Source organism: Dendrobium catenatum, unplaced genomic scaffold (assembly GCF_001605985.2).
Source record: "Dendrobium catenatum unplaced genomic scaffold, ASM160598v2 fragScaff_scaffold_1338, whole genome shotgun sequence".
Classification (NCBI taxonomy): domain Eukaryota; kingdom Viridiplantae; phylum Streptophyta; class Magnoliopsida; order Asparagales; family Orchidaceae; genus Dendrobium; species Dendrobium catenatum.
Genome location: NW_021319800.1, coordinates 371,587 through 399,582, shown reverse-complemented (window position 1 = coordinate 399,582; position 27,996 = coordinate 371,587). Strand labels below are relative to the sequence as shown.

At 36.5% G+C, this 27,996-nt stretch overlaps 1 protein-coding gene across 1 annotated transcript; it reads right to left on the bottom strand.

The window, feature by feature from the left end:
- Window positions 1-2: 2 nt before the first annotated feature.
- Window positions 3-27,489, bottom strand: LOC110097665 (AT-rich interactive domain-containing protein 2). The gene is made up of 2 exons (XM_020824173.2): window positions 26,344-27,489; window positions 3-1,271 (listed from the first exon to the last, which is right to left on the bottom strand). The coding sequence occupies exons 1-2, from the start codon at window positions 27,235-27,237 to the stop codon at window positions 372-374; spliced, it is 1,794 nt and encodes a 597-aa protein (XP_020679832.1). The 5' UTR covers window positions 27,238-27,489; the 3' UTR covers window positions 3-371.
- Window positions 27,490-27,996: the final 507 nt, after the last annotated feature.

The following is a 27,996-nucleotide window of genomic DNA, read 5'->3' as shown; positions in this document are numbered from 1 at the left end:
AGTAATGAAAACCCTATATCTTTGTTTTGTTCCAATTCATTTTAAAATGATTTGATCTTGTGATTAAAACTATTTTCTCTAGTGCTAGATGAACTAGAAGTGTCCTCATAAAGATGGCAACAATTTTAGAATTTTCCCATGCAATTTACACAAAGAAAAAAAAGTTCAAATCTTACAGAGTGAAAATTAAATACCTGTTAGGGTGTTCCTCTCATGCTTTGGCTTGATACTCTCAACATATTCCGCTGACCCTTCCTGCCAAATCACTAACTGCCCAAAAGGTTCCTCAATCTCACATAAACTGCAAATCCTTAGAGAATGATCCTTTCAGGAAAAAAATTGCAACGGTCTTCTGTTTGAGCACAATACAGCTAATCAGCTAAATCAACACACTGCAAATTCTGAGCACAAACGATCGATTTAGGATCATGAAATCTTATGGAACCATAACCAAAAGAGCAATTTAGAAAGCCGACTTCAGTTTCCTCATCATCACTGTCAATGTTGTTTGGGCTCACTCGATTTTGATAACTTCTGAGAGCGAGGAGGAACACATTGAAGTAATAGCTAACCAGATTTCTGTTTCCTTTTCTAGGAAAACACAGATGAAGCTGTTTCCAGAAATTTTGGCTGTGAGGTGGTTGATTTAGGCGGAATATCGCCTTGAATCTCCGTTCTTCCTCCTCTTTCCACGACAATGCAACTTCTTCGCCCATGAAATGAAATCTCCATGCGTAAAAAGCTACACCTAGTTCACATTTCAATTGGAGCCTCTTCTCTGCCACATGAAATCTCACACACTGCACAGAGCCAGGATTTCTGCACTTGCAGCTGTCTTCCCTTCCTTTCCCAATTAGATTTGTTGGTGGGGACGGCAGCTTTTTCTCATGATCTTCCGGAGGCCATATCCGTCTTCCCAACCATTTCAGGTCATCGGAATCATACAAATTTGCAGGCTTTCTGGTCCAAGGTGGCACTTGCACTTGAAAGGATGAACCAACAGGTATACGATTTAGTTCACAATCAGCTAAGTAATCTGGAAGTAAAGCAAAACTTCTCAATTTTCGTCGGCAATTGTTGGCCTCATTTGCATTATTAATGTGACCATCATCCTTTTCACCCATACAAACTGTGGATGCTTTGGAACAAGAACCAGAATGAGATGGCTTGTCAGAGGAAAAGGTCCCCTTGGTGCATCTTAATGTTTGAAAACTTGTATTACCAGCACCGTTACAGTCCTCATACATGAAAGAATGAATCTTCTGCCCTTTCTGCAAAACCACATAGAAATTTATCATCATACCTATAAAAACTTTGAGAAAAGTGGTATTTATGAATCTTTATAGCAACGTCAGGTAGAAACTCATTTCGTTTCCAAACCATTCGAAATGGAGCAAAATTGGCATTCAAATTTGACCATCACGAAGAAAACACAGGTCACTCGTGTTGAAGGTTTTAGAGGCTAGTTTAGCAATTTATGGGATTGCAAAGCCAGTCATCCATTATTGTGGACAAACTGACAATTCACGGGCCTCTTCGAGTGGTGGAAATCTCTTTCAAATTTTCAGGAAAATAAATGTGCAAATAGAACAACAACATCAAGCCTTTGTCCCCACTACGTGGGGTCGGCTACATGAATCCTTTTTCTGTATTGTAATGTTAAGCACATTACCATCTATATATGTCAAATATTTAGTTAGTATATTGGCTAAGAAGCTACTATGGCTTTATGACATTGATTGTTGGAGATAATATAGAACTTTAACTGATGAATATCATGAAAAAAGGTTAGAAAAAATTTATGGGCCGGGCCTCGTGGGTTCAACCTTTTCAAAAATTTTCACGTAAAAAAATTGGCATCACTTATAATTTTTGCATTCTTATCTCCTTTGTGCAAAACTAAGACGTTAAACCTCTATCTCTATACCATCACGAATGTTCCGGCATGTGGCAATAATAAAGTTTTTTTTAATGAGATTATACTTCATCATGTGATATATAATAGAAAATATATATTTAATATTAATATTTTATTAAGTGTAAAAAAGTATTCACGGAATGTTGTGTCCTTTTTGCAATTTTAACAAGTCACCATGTCATGTCTATCTAGCCATGTCCCCCTGTTTATGCCTGTGCTTCATAGCCTAACTTTTATTTCGAATGTGTTTTGTGTCTATGCTAGAAAGGAGAATGATAAATAAGGAGAGCAATCACCATATCTCCAGCACACTCAAGAACATAAACTTAGTTCAAGCAGTAATGAAGTACAAGCTAACAATAAAATCTATAGGTGATACTGAACTGGAATGTTCTGTTTCCTTAAGAAAAAGGGCGAGTTCACGCACCAAACACAATCTGTAATTTCATGACCAGTAAAAAGCTTTGACCTGAATTTCATATTTTTGCCAGTTCACTTGATAAAATATAAAATTCAACTAATGCTCATGAAGCCCTCAAAATCCCAAGTAAAGAAAGTTATAATGGAAGAAATTTGGGCCTCAGAAAAAGACTGGTATGTAGGAAGTTTATGAACTTCTACTAAGACTAAATCAGTTTGATGCAAATGGATTTTTATAATTAAATATAAAGCAAATAAAAACATGAATAAATTTCTAGCCTGACTTATCGTAAAAGGGTACACCCAACCAAATGATATTGACTATCAAGAGACTTTATCTCATCGCCAAAGTCAGCACAGTTTAAAGCTCTCTCTCTCTCTCGCAACATATTTGGTCTCTATATCAACTTGATATTAAGAATGTTTTTGGACTTACAAGGATGAAGTATACGTGGAGATCTTATATGGATTGGAAAAACAGAGAAATACCAATATATATGGTATGTAGACTTAAAAAATTTTATATGGCTTCAAACAATCTCTCGTGCCTAATTTGGTAGTTTCTCCAAATATGTTGAAAAATAAGTACACTTTGTCAAGCGCATCACTTTTTATCAAGCACTCACCTAAAAGAATGAGATTCTAATTATTTATATAGGATGCTATTATATTAACAATTGACTAAAAAGAACGAACTAACAATATTAAAAGGATTTAAAAATCTAAAATACTTGATATGGAAGCAATATGATCAAAATAAGGTATTATTATTTCCTAAAGGAAATATAGTCTTAATCTACTTCAACGAACAAGAATGCTTGAATATAAGCATAGAGAAACTCTAAAAGAAAATAAAGATCAACACTAATAATTCACCCATTGATATAGGTAAGTATCATTGCCATGTGAGCAAATGCATTGAACTCTCATTCCTGACCTGATATTGGGTTCCATATTAGTGTTGTAAGACAATACATGAACAACCATCCTGAATACCTCATAAAAGTTGTTAACCATATTCTACGGTATCTCATAATGACATCAAGAAAATGCTTGTTACATAAAAAAGTCATTAATAACAAAATCAAAACTTTTAATTGTGATGGAGACCCATAACTCTAAAGACCCGCTTCTATATATTATACTTATGTGTTGGGAAATAAGGCTACATAGAGAAGTAAAAAATAATTTATGATCTCAAAAAGCAGTATTAAGTTGAATATAGAATTGTGCCTCTTGATATTTGTAAATGAATGTGGTTAAAAAGATTGTTAGAAGAACTGAACTATTAGCGAAAAAAATCTCTAAAAGTGTATTGTGACCACCAGGTAGCCATAAATATTATAGCAAATCTTGTTCACCATAACATGACTAAACATATTGGGATAAACCAATAATGAAAATTAAAAACAAAGTACCTCAACTAAGTTATATTAAAACAAACCCTCAAACTATATATATCCTCACCAAGGTTTTACTCATAATGGGTTTTGATAAACTAATTAAGTTGGGCATAAGTACCATATAGAACCCATATTGAGTGTTGAAATAATCCTAAATTCAGGGCTAACACCTTTCATCCACAACAACCAAGCAATTAGTGAACAATAGGATTCTATTTACAACAATCCAACAGTGGATAACAAACTTTCATTTATAACAAGCCAGCAATCTAAGTACTATGCGGTTAATTTTGGATTCTAGAATTAAAGACTAGTTTTTAAATTTTTTGCTTTTCTTAATATTTGTTTCTCCAGCCATTTTTTTATAGCTTATCAACTCCTTTTTATATATTGTAAGGGAATAAAATTCAATAATAAAATCTCCCATTTCAAACTCTACTCTCTTCTAATTCTAATTTTCAAGACCTAATGATGATAAAAGTAATAATAATGTTGATGGTGGTCATATGCAATTACACATAAGATAAATAAAAATTGTCCTATGTTGATACAAGATTTAAGCAACACTACCTAAACATAGTCTTAGTATATCGGACCAATCTAGGTGATAATAACTAATTGAATCATAACTCAAGTGAGTGCAATCAAGACCTACTTTTAAGTGCTATATTCTGAACAAAAGGTTAACTTTAAAATACACAAACAAATAAGGACTTTATTATATCCATTTAAATATAAAAAAGGAAATAAGACAGATGCTTGGTTATTAATTCACAGGGATTTCGGCCCCCCTTGTGGGGCCCAATAAACCAATTATTCCATATGCTAGGAGGAGGATTAAGGAAGGAATTAATGAAGTGAATTTGAATTCAAAATAGGGAGGGAATTAATTAAGGCAAGATAGATCTTTTAGGGGTGTTTTGGGGGGAAGAGTAGGGGCATATATAAGGGTTATTTATTTTGTATTAGGGTTACGTTTTGATTGAGTTTTTCTACTATAGTTTTCTGTGAGGGCTTCCTAGTGGTGTCTAGGTTGATTGGGAGAGATAAACTACCTCTCTAATTGTAGATCACTTGTACCTTTTGTTTCTTGTTGAGTTATTAATCAAAATCAGCCAATTGTTCATCCTAAATATGCTATTTTGCTATTTTTCTGTGAATTTCTTGCTGTTGCTTACTGAATTTGACTCAAAGGTGTATTAAATTGGTATCAGAGCGGTGTCTTGAGCTGAAAGTTAAAGCCCCCATTGCTAATTCTGCTGAAATTATTTTTTCCACCTTGTTGATTGTCGCTGTTTGGAGGCCAAATTCACCAAAATTTTGTTGTTTTTCGTGGTTTGGAGTCCAATGGCAGCAACGAAGATGGAAGCTTTGGAGAGCGAGATGGAACAACTTAGGGCCAAGATGTAGGAGAAACATTTTGGGATGGAGGAAAGATTTTCCAGAATGGAGGGAAAGTTTTACTCCATGGAAAGCCATTTTGGAAAAATTAAAGGCATGATGAAAACATTGATCAAGATGCAATCGAAGGCTTCGCCAGCTACTCCTAGGGCTGATTGGAAAGGGAAGAAAGTTCAGGAGGAGGATGAAGTGGAGATTGTTTTCCCTCAAGGATCACCTCGAGGGATTCCGAGGGGACGTGCATCGGGGTATTCAGAAGAAAGGGCAGCAGGAAGGGGGGAGACCAAACCCTTTTGGAGACCACCCAAGAAGGAAGGAAGGTGGATCGAAGGAAGCAATGGTTGGGGCCGAATCATGGGGTCCAAATCCGCCAAGGGAAGAAGGGAGAGAATCAAACCACCACTATACAGGCGGAACTAACGGAGGAAGAAACCATTGAGGGAAGGATACGAGGTCGAGAAAGTCAAAGATGTCATCTTCAAAGTGGAAGATGCTTAAGGTTGGGTGTACCAGGTGGAGCGTTACTTTGAGATCAATGGTCTGATGGAAGGAGAAAATCTTATAGCAGCAAAACTATGCTTGGAAGAAAAAACCCTAGCTTGGTTTCAATGGAGAGAAGCTATGTATCCGATATATTCTTGGGAAGAATTTAATGATTATTTGTTGGAACGTTTTCGAGCCATTCGGAAAGGGGACCTTCACGAACAATTCTATACCTTAACTCAAGAAGGGGTCGTCATGTTGTATTGAGAGAAGTTTGAGCTGCAATCAGGAAGTTTGACGGGAATTTTTTAGAAGGGTCGTTAAGGAAATTTCATAAAGGGCCTTAGGGAAGACATAAGGGCAGAGCTCAAGGTGCTGGGCCTAGAGGGCTGAGAGAGACAATGGAGCTAGCACAAAGGGTGGAGGAGAAATATTATAGGGATAAATCTAGCCGGAGCAACCCCATGGGAGGAAGGGCTTACAGGAACACCTCTATGACCTTGGCACCGAGGACCTAAACGATATCATTTCGGAGGGAAGCACCCAAGGAGACGAGCATTGGAGTTTGTCCTGGAGGTAATTTCAAACGCCTCACAGAAGAAGAATTGCAGGATAGGCCAGTGAAAGGGCTATGCTTCAAGTGTGATGAGAGATTTACACTCGGGCATAGGTGCAAGAATCGAGCCCTTCAGGTCTTGATGGTCTGTGAAGGGGAAGAGGAAAGCAGGGACGAGTTGGAGGATGTATTGGAGGAGATAGGGCAGATGCATTTGGATGTGGTGGAGGTGTCCTTGAACTCTGTGGTGGGATTTACTCTAAGTCACACCATGAAAATAAGGGGGCAAATTGGATAGAAATCTGTGGTACTTTTGGTGAATAGTAGAGCTACACATAACTTCATCTCAAATTGAGTGGTGGACCGATTGAGGTTGAAGTTAGTGAGAATAGAAGGATGGGAACATAAGATAAAGAGGAACAGGGGGTTATGTAAAGGGATGGTGATGACCTTATAGGATATTCATGTGGAGGAAGACTTCTTTCCCCTAGACTTTGGAAGTACAAATGTTATTCTAGGGATAAAATGGCTACAGACTATAGGGTATATGAAGGTGAGCTGGAAACCATTGACCATGGAGATACAAGTGGAAGGGAAAAAGGTAGTGCTTCAAGGGGATGCCAACTTATGCAAGACCATGGTTTCTTTAAAAATCATGCTCAGGACAATCCGAGATGCAGGCCGGGGATATTTAGTAAAGTTGCAAAGCATAGAAGGGATCCAGGAATATGAGGCAAGGAAAATTCCAATGGGGGCCCACAGCTTCTACAACAATATCAGGATGTATTTCAACCATAGATTGGGTTACCACAACCTCGAGAGCACGAGCATTTTATTAACTTGAAAGAAGAAACTTCTCCCATCAGTGGCAGACCATATTGTTACCCCCAGATCCAGAAAGATGAGATAAAGAGGTTGATCATGGAGATGATGGAAGCAAGGATCATCAGACCTAGTGTCAGTCCCTTCTCTAGCCCGGTACTGTTGGTGAAGAAGAAGGATGGAAGATAGATGTTATGTGTATATTACATGGTTCTAAACAAGCAAAAATTGCTAGATAAGTTTCCAATACACGTGATAGATGAACTATTGGATGAGTTATTTGGAACTGTGCCTTCTCCAAAATTGATTTAAAGTCGGGATACCATCAAAACAGGATGAAAACAACATACGTGCATAAGACGGCCTTTAGGAACTACGAGTTCTTGGTGATATCTTTTGATCTCACCAACGCTCCTGTCACCTTCCAGTCACTTATGAACCGAGTGTTCCAATCATATCTCTGAAGGTTTGTTCTAGTATTTTTATGATATTTTGATATACAGCGGGACAAAGGCAGAACACTAGGACCAGTTGAAGACTGTTATGAAGACATTGAGGGAGCATCAACTGTTTGTCAACTGAAAAAAGTGCACATTTGGGCAATCACAGGTGGAGCATTTAGGGCATGTGGTGTCAAAGAGAATGTGTCAGCAGACCAGTCAAAGATTCATGGTGGATTGGCCTCTTCCTAAGAATTTGAGGGAACAGCGAGGTTCTCAGGGTTCACCAGTTACTACCAAAAGTTTTTGAAGGGATATGGTACCATAGCAAGACCTTTAACGGAGCAATTGAAAAAAGATAATTACAAGTGGGGGGAGGAGACAGGAGGTAACCCGAGCCTTCCAGTTGAAGACATCGATGACCAGTGTTGATGTAAAACGAAAAATCTGTACTATTTATATGTGAAGGAAAGAGAAATAGTTCAGATTTTGATGAATTAAGTTTGGGATTGTGAGGATTTTCTTTTTAATTTGGGAGGGAAAAATCTGAACTTAATTCCTCCAATCAAAGCCTGTTGATTAGGAAAGAATTTAAGAAAATATTCCTATCAGGAAATCTGAAACATTTCAGATTTTTCTCATAAAATCTGAGAGAATTGGAGAGAGAGGGAGGAGAAGGGGCGGCGGGATCCAAGGCAGGCTGAGGGAAATCACACCCTTACATCCGTGAAGTGAGTTAGGGAAAAAGAATAGAAAATTAATGCTGAAATTTGCTGGAATCTCAAAACAGTCAAGGATTCGTGGAGTTTACTTTGCTGGATATTCCCAAGAGAAAAGAAAGGAAATCTAGACAGATTTTGTCCAAATCCAGTGAAGGGGGAACACAATGGGATGTGGGGAGGAATTGGGGATTATTTCCTTATTCCACTTCTCAGTTTTGGGAAGGAAATAATGGCTAGCAGTAATGGTGAGGGAGAAAAGCTGAGAGTTGAGAGAAAAAAAATTCCCTTGCATCCGTGAAGTGAATTTGGGAAAAAGAATAGGAAATTAATGGCTTAAAGAATTTATTTCCTTATTCACTCTCAGCCCAGGGAAACAATTAATGGCTTGGGCTTTGAATCTCACGGCTGGTAGGAAGGAGGAAATTAAATTCCTTTCCAGCAGCAGGAGGAGGAGTTTCAAATCTTTCCCTAGATGCCTTCAGGAAAATTCGGCCAAGCAAGAGGAGTTAATGAGGTGATTTAATGCTCCCCGATTTGAATTTAAAATTCAATTGAATTTAGAATTACAATGAATTTAAATTAAGAAGGACGTAATATAATTTGCTTAAAGTTAGGGAATTAAAGAAAGAACCAATTAACTCCCTTTTGAATTTGAAATTCAAATCGGATAAAAAAAATGGAAACTTTCCAAAAATAGCTTTCATAAATTAGGAACTATTTCGAATTTCAAAATACAGGATTTTGAATTTGAAATCAGCCCAAAATATGTCAAATTCAAGTAAGTTCTAATAAGGAAACTTTCCAAAATAGCTTTCACAAATTAGTAAAGATTTCGAATTTCAAATTCGTTGGATTTGAATTTCGAAAATCTGTCCAAAGATTAAATTACCCAAATTAAGCAAAGATTTCAATGGGGAGAAGGAGGTGGAAGGTGGCTGGCGGCTAGAGCTTGGGTCGGCGGTATGAGGGGTTGGGTGGAGTGTCGGCAGTGGGTTGAGGAGATGCAGCTAGGGGGAATACTTGGGTGGATGAAGAGGAAGGAAGGAGATGAACAAGATTATACGAGAAAGATAGAGATACATAACGAACTCACAAAGAGATCGTAAGAACAGCGAACCTCGGACTCTTTCAAAGATTGACGGGTATTGCAAGTTACCCTCCTCGGGCTTCTCCTCTCATGAACTCGCTAAGAGATCACATGAACTCACTAAGAGATCAACAAGAACATAAAACTTTTCATTATCAATAACCATCAATTACAATAGCTTAAGGCCCTTATTTATAGGCCCCAATATGAGAAAATTCGAAATTACAAAATTGCCCCTTGGGCCATAACACTTAAACAAACTATCCTAGGGGTAAAACAGGAAATACTTTAATTTAGAACTAAAATTCAGAAAAATAAATCATAATAGAAGGTTTAAATGATAGCCGTCGATTTGCGACGCCTCCTGTGATAGATGCGCCAGATCTTCGTGCCGATGTCCGCATCAAGTGTACATATGTTGGCACTTTCAAAATTTAGGAGAACATTTATGGTGAAGACAGATGCATCATATTATGGGCTAGGAGCAGTATTTATGCAAGATCAGAGGCCTATTACATACTTCAGCCAGGTGCTCACAACAAGGGAAAAGCTCAAGTTTGTGTATGAGCAAAAGATGATGGTGATTGTCTTGGCCATTCAGAAGTAGCGGCCTTATCTGTTGGGGAGACATTTCATAGTCACGACAGATCAAAGGAGCCTGAAGTTTTTTGTTGAAACAACAGATGATCATTGAGGAGCACCAAAGATGACTATCAAAGCTATTTGGATATGATTTTGAGATTCAGTATTGGCCATGATGAAAAAACAAGGCAACAGATGTCATGTCCAGGAAAGCCCAGGGACCTCAGTTGGCGGTCTTGTCAGTACCATTGATGGTAGATTGGAAGGCACTAAGACATGAGAATGAGTAGAATGAAGAGTTGAAGAAGATCAAGGAGGAGCTGCTCAAGGATCCAGACAGTCACCTAGGTTAGGTTCTGAAAGAGGGACAATTACTGTACCATGGGAGGTTTGTATTACCCTGGACCTCGGGGTATATTCCCAAACAACAGCAAGAGATTCATGGCAGTGTGATAGCAGGGCACTCCAGAGTTCAAAAGACATATAGTCGACTATCTGTAGAGTTATATTGTGTAGGGATACGTCGCGATGTAGAGAACTGGATAGCCAAATGCGATGTGTGTCAAAGACATAAGTACTTAGTCATGATGTCAACAGGGTTACTACAACCCTTAGCCCTACCGGAGTGGGTGTGGGAGGAAGTGATGATGAACTACATTGAAGGGTTTCCACAATCGGAAGTGTTTTCGATGATCTTGGTGGTAGTAAACCGCTTGAGCAAGTATGCACATTTCATCCCTTTGAAGCACCCTTACACCGCAGTCACAATGGCTACTGTTTTCAAATAGAATTTGAATTCAAAGTAGGCACAAAATTAATTAAGGCAAGAGAGATATTTTATGGCTGTTTTAGGGGGAAGAGTAGGGGCTTATATAGGGATTATTGTTTTGTATTAAGGTTACATTTTGATTGAATTTTTCTGCTTTAGTTTTCTGTGAGGGTTTCTTAGCGACGTCTTGGTTGATTAGGAGAGACGATCTACCTCTCCAATTGTAGATCGTTTGTATCTTTTGTTTCTTGTTGAGTTATTAATCAAAATCAACCAATTGTTCCTTCTAAATATGTTGTTTTTGTTGTTTTCCTGTGAATTTCCTGTTGTTGCTTGCTGAATTTGATTCCAAGGCGTATTAGAGACATGTTTTGTTGACATCACACTCACCATGATCTCAAAGTTACTTGAAATGCATTTATAGAAATTATCGTTATAGATCCCAAGCTTAAACATAAAGTTTTAGGGTGAAGATTGATGACATGTTGACAGTAAATCATTAAGCCTGAGTGATGCGGACATCCAACCGTCCATGACTATCCGAGGAACTGAAGATCAACGGCTGTCATCGTCCCACGCTATCTTATATTTTATTTGTAATTTTTAAATTTTTTATTATGAATTTTCTGTTTTACCTTCACTTAACAGGGTCGTCCTATATAAGCCTTAGGGACATATATGTCTTGTTTTAGTTTTTTAGGCCTATATATAGAGGCCCTTTCTTATGTAATGGGATGATGAATGGTTAATGAAAATTTGCTTTTTGCGTTCTCTTTGTGAGTTCCATCTTTTAGATCTCTTAGTGAGTTCTTTTTCTTTTGAGATCTCTTAGTGAGTTCTCTACTTTGTGTTCTCTTTGTGAGTGCATCTCTCTCTCAAATCTCTTAGTGAGTTTTGAGAAGAGCTAGATCTCTTTGTGAGTTCTAGACCTTCTTTTACATTATCTTTGTGATCAATTGATGTGGGAAATCAAGGTAAATCCGTGGCATAGTAATCCCTAGTAGAATTGCCCTTTTCCTCCCTCCTTGGATCCTTGCCGCCACCCCTTTCCCCTAGCCAACCGCCGGCCAGCCTCCCGCCGACCAACCCAGCACCCCATCCCGCCGGCCTGCAAAGCCCTCCCGCCGGCCAGAAAACCGCCCAGCGGCCCACCGTCCACCGTGGAGTCCTTGCCGCCGGCAACCCGTGAAGCCTTGCCGCCGGTTTCCCTCTAGCCCACCTATTCGAATTTTGAATCTTCTCCCCAAATGAATTTCCTAATTAACTCAAATTACATTAGGATATTAATTACGGGGAGTTACAATCTTTTGAAATTCAAATTCCCTCCCAATTTTCTTTAAAGAAGGGAGTTACATGATATAATTAAAATCTAAAGTCTAAATTTCAGATTTTGATTAATTAATTGTGGCCCCCACCTACTTAAAATTTCCCATCTCTCATATCTCATTAATAGGCCCTCTCATTAAGCCTCCATAATTACCTCCCACAATTCCCTCTCATCCAATTTAATTCTCCCCATTAAATTTGAGTTTCAATTCAAATTCATCCCGCCAATTCCACTTAATCTGAAATTTAATTTCAGATTTTCATTCTCTCTCCCCAAATTGATTGGGATTTAATTAATCTTGCCACCTAGGCAAGTACATGGCATTTATGTTTCACATCACTGAGCTTAAATCTATGTAACGAATCAATAGCTAATGGTAAGCTGATAGCTAAAACTAAGGAAAGGCAACTAGGTCATTAGATGACCAATCCCAAAACAGCAAAAGATAAGAAAAGGACTAGCACCCACAGAAAAGATCAGATTTGGTTGCTGGTTTTGAGGTGTAATATGTTATTCCAAAAAATAAAAAAAAAGGTATTAGCACAATGGTAAGAAGAGTAAACATTACATGCCAAAAGATAAATGACAATAGAAAAAAATTAAGATATTGGAAAAGACTATGAGCTTTAATTTATAGGGAGATAATAGGACTAATGTATAGAAACAGATGAATGAAAAATAAATTTTGCAATGGAAATTGGAAAATAAGGTCAAGGGTAGGTGGTTTGTATTAAACATATTCTGGCAAGGAGTATAAATAAAATCAATGCTTAGGCTTCTCAAGTTAAATGACAAAAAAAAAATCATTTGTGGTGATCAAAATTGGACATATAGGTAATAAAACAGGCCAATGTGATGGTTTAGATATGACAATGGGGTCACCCATGCTGTTGCATTGTATGGGTTCCCAAGCCAAACCTACATAGAGTGGTCAAGAAAATTGCTTTTGGGTACAGCCAAACAGGAAGTCGCCTGTCCACAAGTGGTTTTTTTGGAGTGCACTGCGCCGAGGAGTGCCACAACCCCAAATAAACACTTGCAGATGAACCAAAACTTCATGAAGGACAATATGGCTAATTGAATAAAAAGATCGCTCTATATATTTCACATGACTTCAAAAATAAATAACATGTGAAAAAATTGATGTGGTAGAATAAGAACATCCAAGAATGCCTACAAAATTACTAGGACTAAAAAAAGGGGGAAAGTTATTAGAGCTGCAAAGAGGATATTAATAAAAATAAAAAATAAAATAATAGTGGGTGATGATTAGTGCATTATGTTCGGTGATAAGAAAGATGAAAAGAGTTATAAATAGTTAAACCAAAAAAGGATTTCAAAAGATGATTATAAGAAAAGGTCCATTAAGACTAAATATAATATGATTTCGGTTGAAGACAAAGAACCAAGCTTTGTATGGAAGCTTTCTCTTGGTTTGCCTCTCAAAAAGTGCTTTGGTTTGAATGGAAGACGTGCTTTAAAAATAATTGGCTAACATGCATACTATCATTTCATCAATACACATACTTCAGGAAAACTTGTCTTGTAAGACTACCATGATTTTGTTATAAAGAGTGCGACAACAGCATAACAAAAGCAAATTGGTAAAAAATCGAGCCTAAATATAAAAAAATCATCATTTTGTTTCATTTTTTTAGGTTGCTAATTGAGAGCTTTAATAGAAACTTTTCAATAAACAAGTAGAATAAATTTTTTTACTAAATATACAATAAATAATGCAAAATCAGAGTAGCTACAATAAAAATCTATGAAAAGATTTCAAGTTCAAATGAGATACATACCAACAAAAGTAGACTTAAGAGATATTTGGAAAGTGTGGTCAAGAAATTCTTTCAATGAAATCAAAATAACCAATAGAATTTCAAATAATTCAAAAAGCATTATAATCCTAATATTTAAGAATAATGGATATCATGGCAATTATAAGAGAAATAAAATTATGAGTTGGGTGATAGAGTTATAAGAAATAGCAAGGAAGTAAAGGTTGAAGAAAGTCAAAATAACATAAGATAATCCATTTGAATTATCCCACATACTTCAATCATGGAGGTTCTTTTGTGCCAAATAATTAACATAAAATTTACAAAAAAAAATATCTTTATATGATTTATTTTCCAGTTATAATAAGTATCACTAGATTGAGATAGTTTTGTAGTTTTGCGGAGCTATGTATCAATCGTATGTTAAATTATTAAATATACATAAGGTGGAACAATAATAAGTATTCCGAGTAGTTTTAGAGTGATAAAATTATTTTAAATCAAAGTAGATTATGTAAAGGACCAACAAGATAATGTCTTTTTTTTTTATAGGAGAGGTCATTTAAAAAATATTCAAATTTAGGTATTATGGTGAATGATATTTGTAAGTGTCACAATCCTGATAGATAAAGCTATCCTAATATAGAAAACAAGAGACTTTACATCAATAGAACAATAGTTATTACATGATAATTTTTCTATTCGATGTAAAATTAATAATAAATAGGCGAATATCTAAGTGCCACAAGAATGAATATCTTTGATCTATAATAGAAAAAAACAACACAATGAGAAAATTGGCGTCGTTAAGCTAAGTGGTTAAAATGTAAAAGAACTTCAAAAGTAATATGTAAAAAGAGAATATCATTAATAAAAACAATTTTTCATAAAAAATAAGTAAGATAGTTATCTATTTTAACTCTTTAAAGATAATATCCAGTTGTATATCATAATCAATAGATTCTACAATGACAAGTTTTTTATGATCGTAGGGATGAAAAAAGCCAATCTTGTTTCACAATGAAATAACAAAAGTGGCGGGACATTATCTATCTACTTGACCAAAATAGCTAAACCAAACCTGTGGCTAAATTCTCATTTAGTCTGTCACAACAGTTGTGAATTGACCTCTTCCTACCTATCCATCTCTTCTTTCTTGCAAACCAAACTACCATATATCTTCATCAACATGCAACTATAAAAAAATATTGAATAAAGAAGAGAGAATAAAGTTAATCCTAGATACTTAAGAACAAAAGTGATGATGATTGAGACTCCTATTGGTAATGATTTCCACAGTTAGATTATGCTTTTATGGACAACAAAATCAATTCCTAGATGTGTGATTAAGAGCAAACCAACTATTGTAGGGAGAGGAATGCTTGAATATAAGCCCGAAGAAACTCTAATAGGTCCAACAAAAAACAATTGGGATCACCACTAACAACACGTCTATTGATAAAGGTAGTCAGAAAAAACTTATAAGCAAAGTCATATACATCTCTCTCATCTTATTAGCAAATACATGTACAACCTAATTGAAGATCACATGGAAGTTGTTAAATGCATTCTAAGGTACCGCAAAAAGACAAGAAAAATATATTTTATATTAAAAATCATCCAACAAGGAAATTGATTTTTTTACATGTGATGATTGGGCAAGAGATGCATAAGATCAAAGATTCACTTCTAAATATTGTACTTATGTATGCGAAACATAGTTAGATGAAGAAGAAGAAAGAATTTGCGGTCTCAAGAAGCAATTATGAAGCTAAAGGGCAACGACATGTAGCATTGGTAAAGAAATATGGTTATGAAATCGTTAGAAGAGCTAAACTATCAAGTGAAAAATCACCAAAACTGTATTATGAGAACCAAGTTGTCATAAGTACTGCAAAAATTTTGTCCGCTAAGATAGGACAAGACACATTAAGATAAATCAACATTTTCTCTTATAAAAATTTGAAAAAAGCATAACCCAAGTAAATTATGTTCCAACAAACTCTCAAACTATATATTATATCACTAAGACTTTACTTAAAATGAGTTTTTATAATCTAATCAACAAGCTGAGCATGATTAATATATAAAACCCAACTTGAGGGAGAGTTGAAATAATCATGGATGAGTCGCCAGCACCTTTCCATCTACAACAAACTCAACAATCTATGAGCAAAAACTTTCCATCTATAACAAACTAACAACCGATAGACAACAACTTCCCATCTATAGCAATCCAACAATATGAACACAATTGCATTCCATATGTATAGTTGACTCTGTATTCTAGATTTACAAACTGGTTTACATATTTGTTTTTCCTTGGTAATAGTTTCTCTACCTATCTATGTACATATTATCATCTTATTTCTCACACGAAATAAGTAAATAAATTTCAATCATACAAACTCCTATTTTCTATGCTTCTTTCTTTGCATTAGAATTTTCAAGATATGTGACAATGCCTTGATGACCGCAATGTCAGTTAGGACTAAATTATGATGTTTGTTCAAATATGTAGCCTAATCTAAGTCCTCGTTGACTACAACCTCGCCTCGGGCTAAATTAAGAAGTTCGCTCAAGGTTATGGTTTGGATGAATAAATGCTTCTTTGAGCTTAGCTTATTTTTGATTTAATCAAGAGATCCATTATAGGCCATAACTTGGACATATGCCTTAGCAACGACAATCTCACCTTGAGGTCAACATGAGAATTCGCTTCAGGTTATGACTTGTGTTAATGCCTAGGGAACCATAATCTTACAAAGAATTGAATTAGGTCAACTCATAATTGAGGTCTAGATTAATGCCTCAACAACCATAACCACTCCTAGGATTGAATTAATAAAACAGCTCAAAGTAATGTCTCGAGCTTATATCTTGACGACCACATATTTGTCTACAAGTGAATTAAGAAGTCCTCTAAGACTTGTGGCTTGGGTTAGAGTTTGGCGAATGCATTCTTGCACGAGATTGAATTAAGAAGTCTGATAAGGATTATGGCGTTAAATAATGCCTCGATAAACACAACACATGGGATTGAATTAAGAAAATCCACTCAAGCCTATGGTCTCCGCTTATGCCAAGAAGACTACAACCTTATCTAAATTTGAATAAAGAAGTCTGCTTTGGGCTATAGCTTGGGTTAAAGCCATAGAGACCATAATCTGACTTGGGACTTTGAAGAGCATCCCCATCGATATTGTCCTCCTAGGTGTTTCTTGAAACAATGAAGTTAAGATGTCTAAGAAGTTTGTTGGTTCTATAAATTGATCTAAAGGCTTATAGAGTATAACTCTATAGGGAATTTAAAAAAACATTTTCTTTTAGGATTGCCCATCCGGTGCTTCTTGATATGAAGAAATGGGATTGCCCAAGAGTGAAGGGAAGTCAACTCAATTTGCATGAACAAAGCCACTGAAGAGATGTAGGCAACATGACTAACTGAGAAGTTGGCGATGAACCTGCATTCGGTGTGAGCAATGAAGCCAATTAAGAAGAGGGCGACAAAGTTGCATGAAGAAATGCATGCAAGATAACTAACTAAGTAGGTTAATGAAACTACATGTAAATGTATGGAAAATCAAGCAATGAGAAGTGTGTGACGAAGCAAAAAATAACAACATAGGTACTCATGCAGATTGTGTAGCAAGCAATGAAGCTACTGTGATGATCTAGGTGACGACATCAGCTAAGAAGCGGTCAAGGAATCTACATGAATAAGTGCAAGCAATGACATCAACTAAGGAATAAGCATCAAAGTTCATAAAGAGGTGCAGGCAATACCGCTGGTGTAGGAGAAAGTGACAAAGATGCATATAAAGGTACATGTACGGGTAATGAAGTTGTTTAAGGATATGATGCCAAAGATTAAAAAAAAAAGGATCTAGTGCCAAAGGTGCATGCAATAATGTAGGCGACAAAGCTGTCTAAGGAGCAAATGATGATGCTTTTAAAATAGTATAGGCAACAACAACAACATCAAGCAATTGTCCCACCATGCGAGGTCGGGTACATGAATCCTTTTTCTGTAAATTACTAAAAGAGCTACAAAGATGTTTATGATAGGGTAAGCAATGTTGTTGGTTGAGGAACAAGTTGATAAGCTCCATGTCAGGTGCAGAAGCATGGTTGGCTAAAAAATTGGGCTACCAAAATGCATGTGGAGGTGTGGTTTGAAGAACAGAAGATGAACCCACATGTTTTAGTGCAAACAAAAATATTTATTAAACAATAAAGCTATGCGGAAAGAAGTATGTGATGATGTCGTTTGAAGCACGAGCGAAGAAGCTCAATAAAAAGAAGTGAACAATAAGCCTACATTTAAATACCCTCTTGAGGTTGATGATAGAGTAGGCAAACCATGCCACCACATCGCTATTTTAGAACCATCGAGTGAAGTTGAAGTCATGCTTTACTAAAGGAGATAATTGGTGTAGGTTAGCATCACACCATCATTGTTGCCTCAAAAAGATATACATGGATGCCCCCACTAAGTCATTAGCATACTTGATTGCCCCCATAATCCTTGATGTAGGATTCAAGGGCTCTTTAAGGTTGAGAATCATTGTAATGGATAAAGATCAACCCCTACTAAAGAGGAGATAATTAATCTTTGTAATCTTAACATGGAATGATAGATCATATGGGGATGAACATCAAATGGTATGACTTGTTTGAATCAAATATAATGGGTTGGCTTTTCCGCAAATGATGCCAAACCATTACATGTTGAAAATGATCATCATCATCAACAACAACAACAAGCCTTTATCCCACTATGTGAGGTCGGCTACATGAATCCTTTTTCTCTATGTGAGGTCATCTAAATCTAGTAAAAAAATGTCATTTCTAATATTTTTCAACCAAGTCTTTTTAGGTCTACCTCTACCTTTCTTAACGCAAGTCAAATTTAATACATCTATTTTTCTAACCGGGTCATTGGAAGGCTATCGTTTTATATGACCAAACCATCTAAGGCAACTCTCTCTAATCTTATTTTCCACTGGGGCTACTCCAACCTTATCACGTATATGCTCATTTCGTATCTTGTCTCCAAGAGTAAAGCCACTCATCCACCTGAGCATCCTCATCTCTGCAACACTTAACTTAATATGATGTTTCTCTTTTAATGGCCAACATTCTGCATCATAAAGTATTGCAGGTCTCACTACCATCTTATAGAATTTTTCCTTAAATTTTAGAGGAGCTTTTCTATCACACAACAAGCCCGATGCATTCCTCCACTTCAACCATCCAACTTGAATTCTACTAATAATATCTCCATCTATTTCACCATCATTATGAACAATAGACCCAAGATAGCTAAAATGTATACTTTTATTAATGACTTGATCGCCCAAAGACACAATCCCCCCACTAGATCGATTATTACTAAAATTACACTCCATATATTCAATTTTAGATCTACACAAATGAAAGCCTTTAGACTCTAAGGTTAACCTCCATCATAGTTTAAAATTGCGCAATTAGAGGTGCGCCTCAAGGCGTGCCTCTGCACAATTCTGGCCCAAATAGCCTCAGTGCTTAAGCTTTTTTTGTTCTTCATGAGGCGTACGCCTCTATCGTTGTGAGGTGTGCCTCTGAAGCTGAATTGCGTATTTCAGTAAGAGGCGCACGCCTCTTGTAAACCGGGACCCACGAACTTAAGGTTTAAATGAATTAAGCTTTCTTCCTCCCCTCTCATATTCGCCTGCCCGAAACCGAGTGGACAAAAAAAGCCGCAGGCCCGCAAGCCGCACGACCTTCGCTCGGCCTCCCTTCCCGCCGCCTCTCCCGCCGGTGCCGCCTCACTCCGGCAATCTTGAAGTGTCCGGCTGCCCTCTAGGAGAACCACTACAGAATTTAGGTTTTTTTTTTAGTTCAGCGAAAGATTTTTCAAGTGAAAGAAAATCTATGGTTTTTTATTTTTTGAATTTTTTTTTGTTTTCGCATTTGTGCATTAAGAAACATTGTTAGAGGCAAGAAAAAAGGCAAATACATTATTGCGGCGTGACCTTTCTTGGAAATATAGTGTGCAAGTTGATGTAGGAGGCGGCGAGAAGACATGTATATTTAAAATGCATTTTTTGTGATAAGGTGGTGAAGGGAGGAGTTACTCGCATGAAGGAACACTTATCCGGCTCACATAAGAATGTAGCACCTTGTGTGAATGTTCAGGATAAGGTGAAGGAGGAAATTACAGCTTATATGAAAAAGAGTACCACGGCCAAACATTTACAACATGAGCAATTTGATGAAAGGGTTGAACATTGTGCTTACTTCGAGAGCGAGAGTGAAAAGGGCTCTTCCTCCACTATACATAATAGAGGTGCACGAGGTCCTATGAACCAGTATGTGACTAATCCAGGAGAGGATAGAGGACAAGCACAGATGATGTCTGTGGCTGATATTAGAGAGGGTCGACGTCAAGTTTGCATGGATATTGGCAAATTTTTTTTTTAGAATGACATACCATTTAATATTGCTACATCGCCGGCCTACTTCAAGATGTTGCGGTCTGTAGGGTTGTATGGGAGAGGGTTGAAGGCACCTTCCATGTATGAGTTGCAAACATGAATTTTGAAGGAGAAGATGCAGAACACAGCAGAGTATTGATGAGATTAAACGGACATGGAGTGAGACTGGTATTACAATTATGTCAGATGGATGGTCTGACATGAAGAGCAGGAGCTTGATTAATATCCTTGTAAACAATCCCTATGGCACGGTGTTTTTACGATCAGTTGAATCTTCAGATGAGGTTAAAAATGTTGAATTCATTTTCAATTTACTAGATGGGGTTGTTTGAGAAGATTGGGGAGAAATTGGTTGTTCAGGTGGTGACTGACAATACCAGTGCATACAAAGCAGCTGGTTAGATGTTAATAGAGAAGAGGAAACACCTCTATTGGACCCCCTGCGCAGCACACTGTATCGATCTCATACTGTAGGAAATTGGTGATTTACCTCAACACAAGAGCGCCCTTTCTAGGGCGAAGAAGATCACAAAGTTCATCTACAACCACTCATGAGTCTTAGCCTTAATGAAAAAGTTTTCAAAGAAGAAAATCATTCGCCCTGCAACCACTAAGTTCGTTATTACATTTGTGCACTGCAACTCATTTTTAATTCCTAATACAAGTTTATTCTACAGATTTTCCACATCTTACTTGACACTGCAGAGCCTGTTAGATGTGAGACAATCTCTTGAAGCAATGTTTATATTGACACAATGGCTTAATTTTGGGTGGGGGAAGAAACCTGAGGGGAAGGAAATACGAAGGCTAATTCTAAATGATAAATTTTGGGCTAGTGTGACCTATGCCATATTGAGCACGAGACCCTTTGTACAAAATCTACATTTAGTGGATACCGAGAAGAAACCAACCATGGATTTTATATATAATGCTATGGATGAGGCAAAGGAGTTGATTGCACATAGTTTGGGAGGAGAGGAGACAAGTTATAATTTGGGATATCATTGATGCTCGGTGAGAGGTCCAGTTACACCGTCATCTACATGCAGCGACGTATTATCTCAATCCTCAATTTCAATATTTAGAGAGAAAATCCTCAAATTCGGAGGTGAAGCTTAGCTTGTATCATTGCATGGAACGACTAATACCAGACTAGACCATCAGAGAGCTAGCAGATTTATAACTTGCTCTATTTAGGAATACTGAGGGATTTTTTGGTTTGCAAGCAGCAAAATCTACTATTGCTAAACAGTCTCTAGGTATACATATTTTTGCAAAGTATCTGTACATGCATAACACTTTAATATCTTCTGATTATCATTTTCTTCTTGAAAATAGTTGAATGTGAATCCAATTTGGTGATTCCACCCCTGAGTTATAGAGTTTTGTTGTTAAAGTTTTGGACCTCACTTATTCTTCCTCTAGATGTGAGCAAAACTGAAGTACATATAGTCAAGTACAAACAAAGAGAAGAAATCAACTTTCAACACTCAGAATGAACTCCCTTGTGTATAAAATGCACAATAAGAGGTTGAGAGATAGGAGGTTGAGGAACAAGGGGTTGAAGGATGATGAGGACCCATTGGTGCGTGATGATGTAGCATTTGATAATGAGTGGTTCATAGATGATGAGATAAATTTACCATTATCAGTCCTGCAACTAGAGGATCTAAGTGTGAACATCTTGAGGAGCGAAGCAGATCAAGTGGGCACATCCACTAGTACCACACCACACACATCCACTAGTTCTGCAGCACAACAAGCAACTAAAGCTATTCAATAACTTCTTATGAGCTATTACATTATATATATATATATATAAAGTGGGCAATTAACATAACAATAATCATTCTTATTGAACAAGGAAGAGAAAAGTGAGTAACATTGAAGATGATGAAGATATGGCATTCATATATACAATTGAAGAAGAAGATTCTCTTGAAAACTCATTTAGTGATGGGACATGATTTAATTTAATATGTTTTTTCTTATTTGTACTTTGGGAGTTTTGATATACTTATATTTTGTGGTTCTATAGTTTGAATTATACTATGCGATGTATATATTGCATCTATTTTATTATTTTCCACTAATTTCACTTGTCATTTAAATGTTTTTATTGTATGATAGAATTTTACTGTTATTTACCTGCTAAAACTCTTAAATTCTCATTTATGCAATTCTTCATCCGTGAGGCTTACGCCTCACACCGCCTCGAGGCTTACGTCTCGCCTCACGGATAAAAAATGCCTCGAGATTTATTTACGTAATTTTAAACCTTGACATCCATAATTCAAGTTTTCCTTCAACTCCCTCTCTAGTTTGATCAACAAGAAGAATATCATCAGCAAAAAGCGTACACCAAGGTACAACTTCTTGCAAATATCTAGTGAGAATTAGGGGTGTAAACGAGTCGAGTTTTGACACTATCGAGCTTAGCTCGTCAGCCGGAAAGCGAACTCGAGCTCGAGTCGAGCTTGAAAGGCGAGCTCGTCCCACTGTTATCGAGTTCGAGCCGGCTCGCGAGCCTCGGCGGTCTGGGCAACCTTCAAGCGAGTCCTCCTCATACGCGTCATCCACGTCGAGCTTGCCATCCAAGAAGACGTTGAAAATAAAATATATTTTTTTCATATGGGGAGAAGAGAAGAGCTTATATAATTAATGAGATTTAAAAAAAAAAAGTAAAAGCAAGCTGCAGCATTTTACCTTTCCCAAAAAAAGTAAAAGCAAGCTCAGCAGTTTTCATTGGTTATATTCAAATAAAAATAACATTATATATTATTTTATGGCAGAAAATACTGAATTGCTGCTTGAGTTTTTTGGAATTCCCGCCCGATGACCCGCCTTCATCATTGTGAATGGCAGCCTTTGGTCATTTATATATATTTTTTAATTAAATAATCAATCAAGTTCGTCTCGTGAGCTCTCACCGAGCTCGAACTCAAGCTCATTTAGCAAACGAGCTCGAGTTTAAGCTCGAGCTCGAGCTCGTAGCTCGATAAGCTCGACTCGCGAGCTCGTTATCGAGTCGAGTTCGAGCCGGCTCACGAGCCGGATCGGCTCACTTACACCCCTAGTGAGATCGTCCATGACTAAAGCAAAAAAAATATGGGCTTAAAACTAATCCTTGATGTAATCCAATTGAAATAGGAAAATACTTAGTCAAACCACCTTGTGTTAAAACACAAGTAACAGCTCCTACATATATATCCTAAATGACTTGAATATAAGCATTATTAACCCCTTTCTTATGCAGAACTCTCCATAGCACTTCTCTTGAAACTTTATCATATGATTTCTCTAAATCAATAAAAATCATATGTAGATCCTCCTTATTCTCTCTATAATTCTCCATCAAATCTCTCAATAATGTATAGCTTCCATATTAGACCTACCTGGCATGAATCCAAATTGATTTTGAGAAACATTAGTGTCACGCCGCTATGCTCCATAACTCTCTCCTATAGTTTTAAAGTATGACACATTAACTTAATTCCTCTATAATTCACACAATCTTATGAATCACCTTTATTCTTAAAAATAGGAATTAACACACTAATTCTCCACTCATCTAACATCTTTTTAGTCTTCAAAATAATATTAAAAAGTAAGCCAAGAAATTTCTTCATCTTCTAAGCATTTCCATACCTCTATTGGAATATTATCAGGTCCAACAGCTTTTCCAAACTTCATTTTCTTTAAAGCCTCTTTAACTTCAGTTTTACTAATACGCTGATAAAAACAAAAATCTTTATTTTCATTTAGGGTGCTAAGGCCACCAAAGTGAATCACGTTCTTATAATTTTTATTGAAAAGTTTAGCAAAATATCTCATCCGCCTTTGTTAAATATCATCTTCTAATAAAAGCACTTTTTGATCTTCATCCTTAATACACTTAACTTGAACTAAATCCTTGCTACTCCTATCTCTTTGTTTAGCTAACTTATACATATATATTTCACATTCCATAGTATCTAATATATTATATAAATCATTAAAACATAAATCTTTGCATTGCAAATTGTTTCCTTAGACTCCTTACGGGTCTCTTTATATATTTCTCAATTATTAGAATTTTTACAGCTAAACTAATTTTTATAATAAATCTTCTATTTTTTATATTTTATTGCACATTTTGATTCCACGATAACTATTTTCACTATTAGTAATTTTTTATTTTGATATTCCAAGCATATCTTTTGCAAAATTATTAATATCACTAGCTACTTTTTCCCATATAATATTAGCTTCTTCATACATAGACAAAATCTTAAGATCTAGAATATTATTCTAAAAAATATTTTTGTTAATATATTTAAATGCCCACATATAATTCTAGAACAACGATTTACTTTATTTTGTATTTTATGCCATTTCATCTTAAAGTCCAAAACTAATAAGCAATATTGGCTACATAAACTTTCACTCGGAATAACTTTACAATCTAAAGGATTTATTTTTCTTATAAGAAAAAAATCAATCTAAGTTTTATTATATCCATTCTTATAAATAATGAGATGCACGTCTCTTTTCTTAAATAAGATATTAGCAATTACAAAATCATAAGCAAAATAAAAGTCTAATATAATCTTGTCACCTTCTTTAGTCGCTCCGAAGTCATAGCCATTATGAATGCTTTTAAAATCATCTACCTCTCTACCAACATGTCCATTTAAATCTCCTCCAATAAAAATTTTTACTTTGAGATGTATATTTTACATTAATTCTTCTAAGTTATTCTAAAATTTTAATTTTGAACACATATCCAAACTACTTGATGAGTACAAGCACTTATAATATTAATAATCTTAACATCAACAACAATATTTAAAGCTATAATTCTATTAATTTTTATAGCATTATTTTTCAAATTCTTATATATAATCACACCTACACCATTTCTAGTATGACTCCTATGAGAAAACCATAATTTAAATCCTAAACTATCAATCTACTAAGCCTTCTTTTCAACTCATTTAGTTTCTTGAATGCATAGAATATTTATTTTCCTACCAATCATAATATCTATTAATTTAATTAATTTTCCTGTAAGGGAACCTATATTCCAAATTCCTGTCCTAATTTTAGTTTCATTGACTAACTTCTTTGCCCACATCCGTCAATGATGTGGGAACCCTTGCCTATTTAACATTGCACCCTGGTGCCGGTTCAACAGCCCTTGCTCACTTGTAGCTGTATTCAGGCTATACAACACGTAGGTTTCAAGGAATGTCCTAGCATTAACACAATGTATTAAAGGATTAATGTCATGATTATTTGACAAGTTTTACGCTGGTTGTCGACTACCTAACGCAACCCTCCACTTTTCTCATCCAGAACTTGGGACCTGGCAACGACTGAAAATGATCATCAATGCTAATAAAATTTTAGTAGCAGGATTGAGCTACGACTGATATCGTGCATTACACACAATTAGTTTAGGCATAAGACCTATAGATCAACTTAAGGATTTTGTCCCTAGAAGATACTTTGATGCTAAGATGAGTGAATATGAAAGTGAAGAACTAAAACCAATTTAGATGAGATCCATTTTGGATTAAAGATAAAGATTCCCAACCTTACTTTGGGGGGTATTTAGAACTTATATGAAGGGTGTTTTGGTACTTTAGCGAAGTTTCATTGTAAATTAATGAGTCATGCCACCTCTATGACTTTTGTGGGACCAAAATGTGATTTTCCTCTATATGATCCAAAGGTGAAGAATCAAATCACATCAACTTTAATATCAACGTTGGACTATCAAAACGCTAGCAATAGTAGACGGACCAATAGAGGTCAAAAGCCCCAAGCTTCATGACGGTCGACACAAACCTTGAAAGTGATGAGCCTTGTAGGAATTTGAAGGATTGATATCCATCCAACCACAATATACGAAAAACATACATACAAGAATTATGTCATCCTTGATAAAGCAATCACAATTTATCATGAGTTATCTTTAAGGTCATATCAACCTTAATAGCCATTGCGTCAAGCAATAATCCATTATACTCAACAACAAAGCATAAAACATCATAGCACAGTATAAAATAGCATAAAACAAGACAACCTGGCCAAGTTGGGCCTCAAAAGTTGTTATCTATTTTCAAAGGTTAAAAATGAATCCCATAAGATATAACTACAAATGAATACCTGTGAGGTGGATGTGTTAATGTCCTCCCTATGAATGTTCTTAAGAAATAACACTTTCCGAACTTGAAATGCAAGAGAATAATGCAGACCGACCAAATTTTTCATATCTTTCGGGCCATCTGATGGAAGAATCTTTACTGTAGAAGGATCAATAGGATTTTTTGCTACAGTTTTCACCCAATTCAACATGCCTATGAGTGACTCCCTCTTCCTCTTAAGAGAAGAGAAACTCCCGTTCGCCAACTTAGGACTCAAAGCCGTCGAACGACTAGGCCGAACACATTTGGCATTATCAAGCAGCAGCATTGGCTCCTTCTGTCTTGCACGAGTCAAGAATTGATCCATCTTTGAACATGGCGACAATGTTAAGTTTATACCATCCTCCCTCTTCCGTTTCAGGATCTCCTTGAAAAGGCTTCTAACCTCAGGCTCCGGATCACTCATCAAGACTCCCAGATTCTCTTCAGACCCCGAATAGCCTCCGATTCCCGGCCTGTTGGCCGGAACCATCTGCAAGCAACGCTCTAACATGTTGAGGTACTTGGCATATATCAGTTTCAAGGGACACCCAAGAGCCGAATCCAATCCGATTCCTTCTGCTACACCAGCCCAAGACTTGTTGGCAGTCACGGAATTGTATCCACCTCTCTCAGAAACTAGAAGGTAGAGTTTGTATAAGTCTATCGGCCTCCCTTCGCCAAGCATGGCTGGGAATGGCCGGATCTCCCGCTTGCAGTGAAGCTCCTTCAAGAAAACTGAAAGAATCTGTTCGAAGCGAGAGTCGTCGACGATGGGATCGACAGCAGAGCAAAAGCCGATGCATTGAAGCTTGCGGAGGATGTGGCAGACGTCACTGGAGGAGCACTCATCATCCGGCACCAACCATCCTTCCATTGAAGAGGGGAAGGGTTAATGGCAGCGGCGCCGGCCGCCGCCTCACGACGGAGAAGAGAGGGCGGAAGACCGCCCCCGGCAAACCCGCATGAAAGTGGGAGACTATTTATGATGGAGCCTCCAAGCCCGGCGATTTCTAAACTGCAAGAATTCCTGGGTATTTTAGATGTAAAATCAAAGAGATGGGGGTGTCCAGTTATTTTTCCCCCCTAGTCTGCCTATATTCAAGAAGGGGAAGAAACATTCATTGGGAAAACAAGAAACAAACCCTAGTCTGCCTATATTCAAGTCAATTTTATATATATGTAAAAAATTTATTTCAACATATTCTGATATAAATTATAGAAAATAATTATATCATCATAACTTAATAAAAATTACTAAGAAAAAAAATTAAAACTCTTATATTCATATTGAGATTAGTGTTCGGTACGATATTCTGATTGTACTAATCTCGATGCAAATACAAATACTGTGAAGTTCTATCCTGATATATTTTTTTTAAGTTTAAATGTTGTTGGATTTATTTTGAGATTAATGCAATACAAATTCTTAATATGCATGAATAATCTTAAAATATATCCAATATTTCCGAGCCTGATATAATTTCTATAAAGATATTCTTGCACAAGCTTTATTCTTTGTTTGTGTATCATTAAAAATTAGGTTATTCTAATCCAAAAATGATCATAATAAAGGAAGAAAATTGTGTTAGGATACCGACATGCAAAAGGCGTAAGGATGGGCTTCAAATCTGTC

Bases quoted from the DNA above. Each gene is read 5' to 3' on its own strand.
- LOC110097665 (XM_020824173.2), bottom strand. From the start codon at position 27,237: ATGGAAGGATGGTTGGTGCCGGATGATGAGTGCTCCTCCAGTGACGTC. The intron at 1,272-26,343 runs GTATTCATTTGT...GTGGTTTTGCAG, and splicing joins TTAACACATCCACCTCACAG to AAAGGGCAGAAGATTCATTC.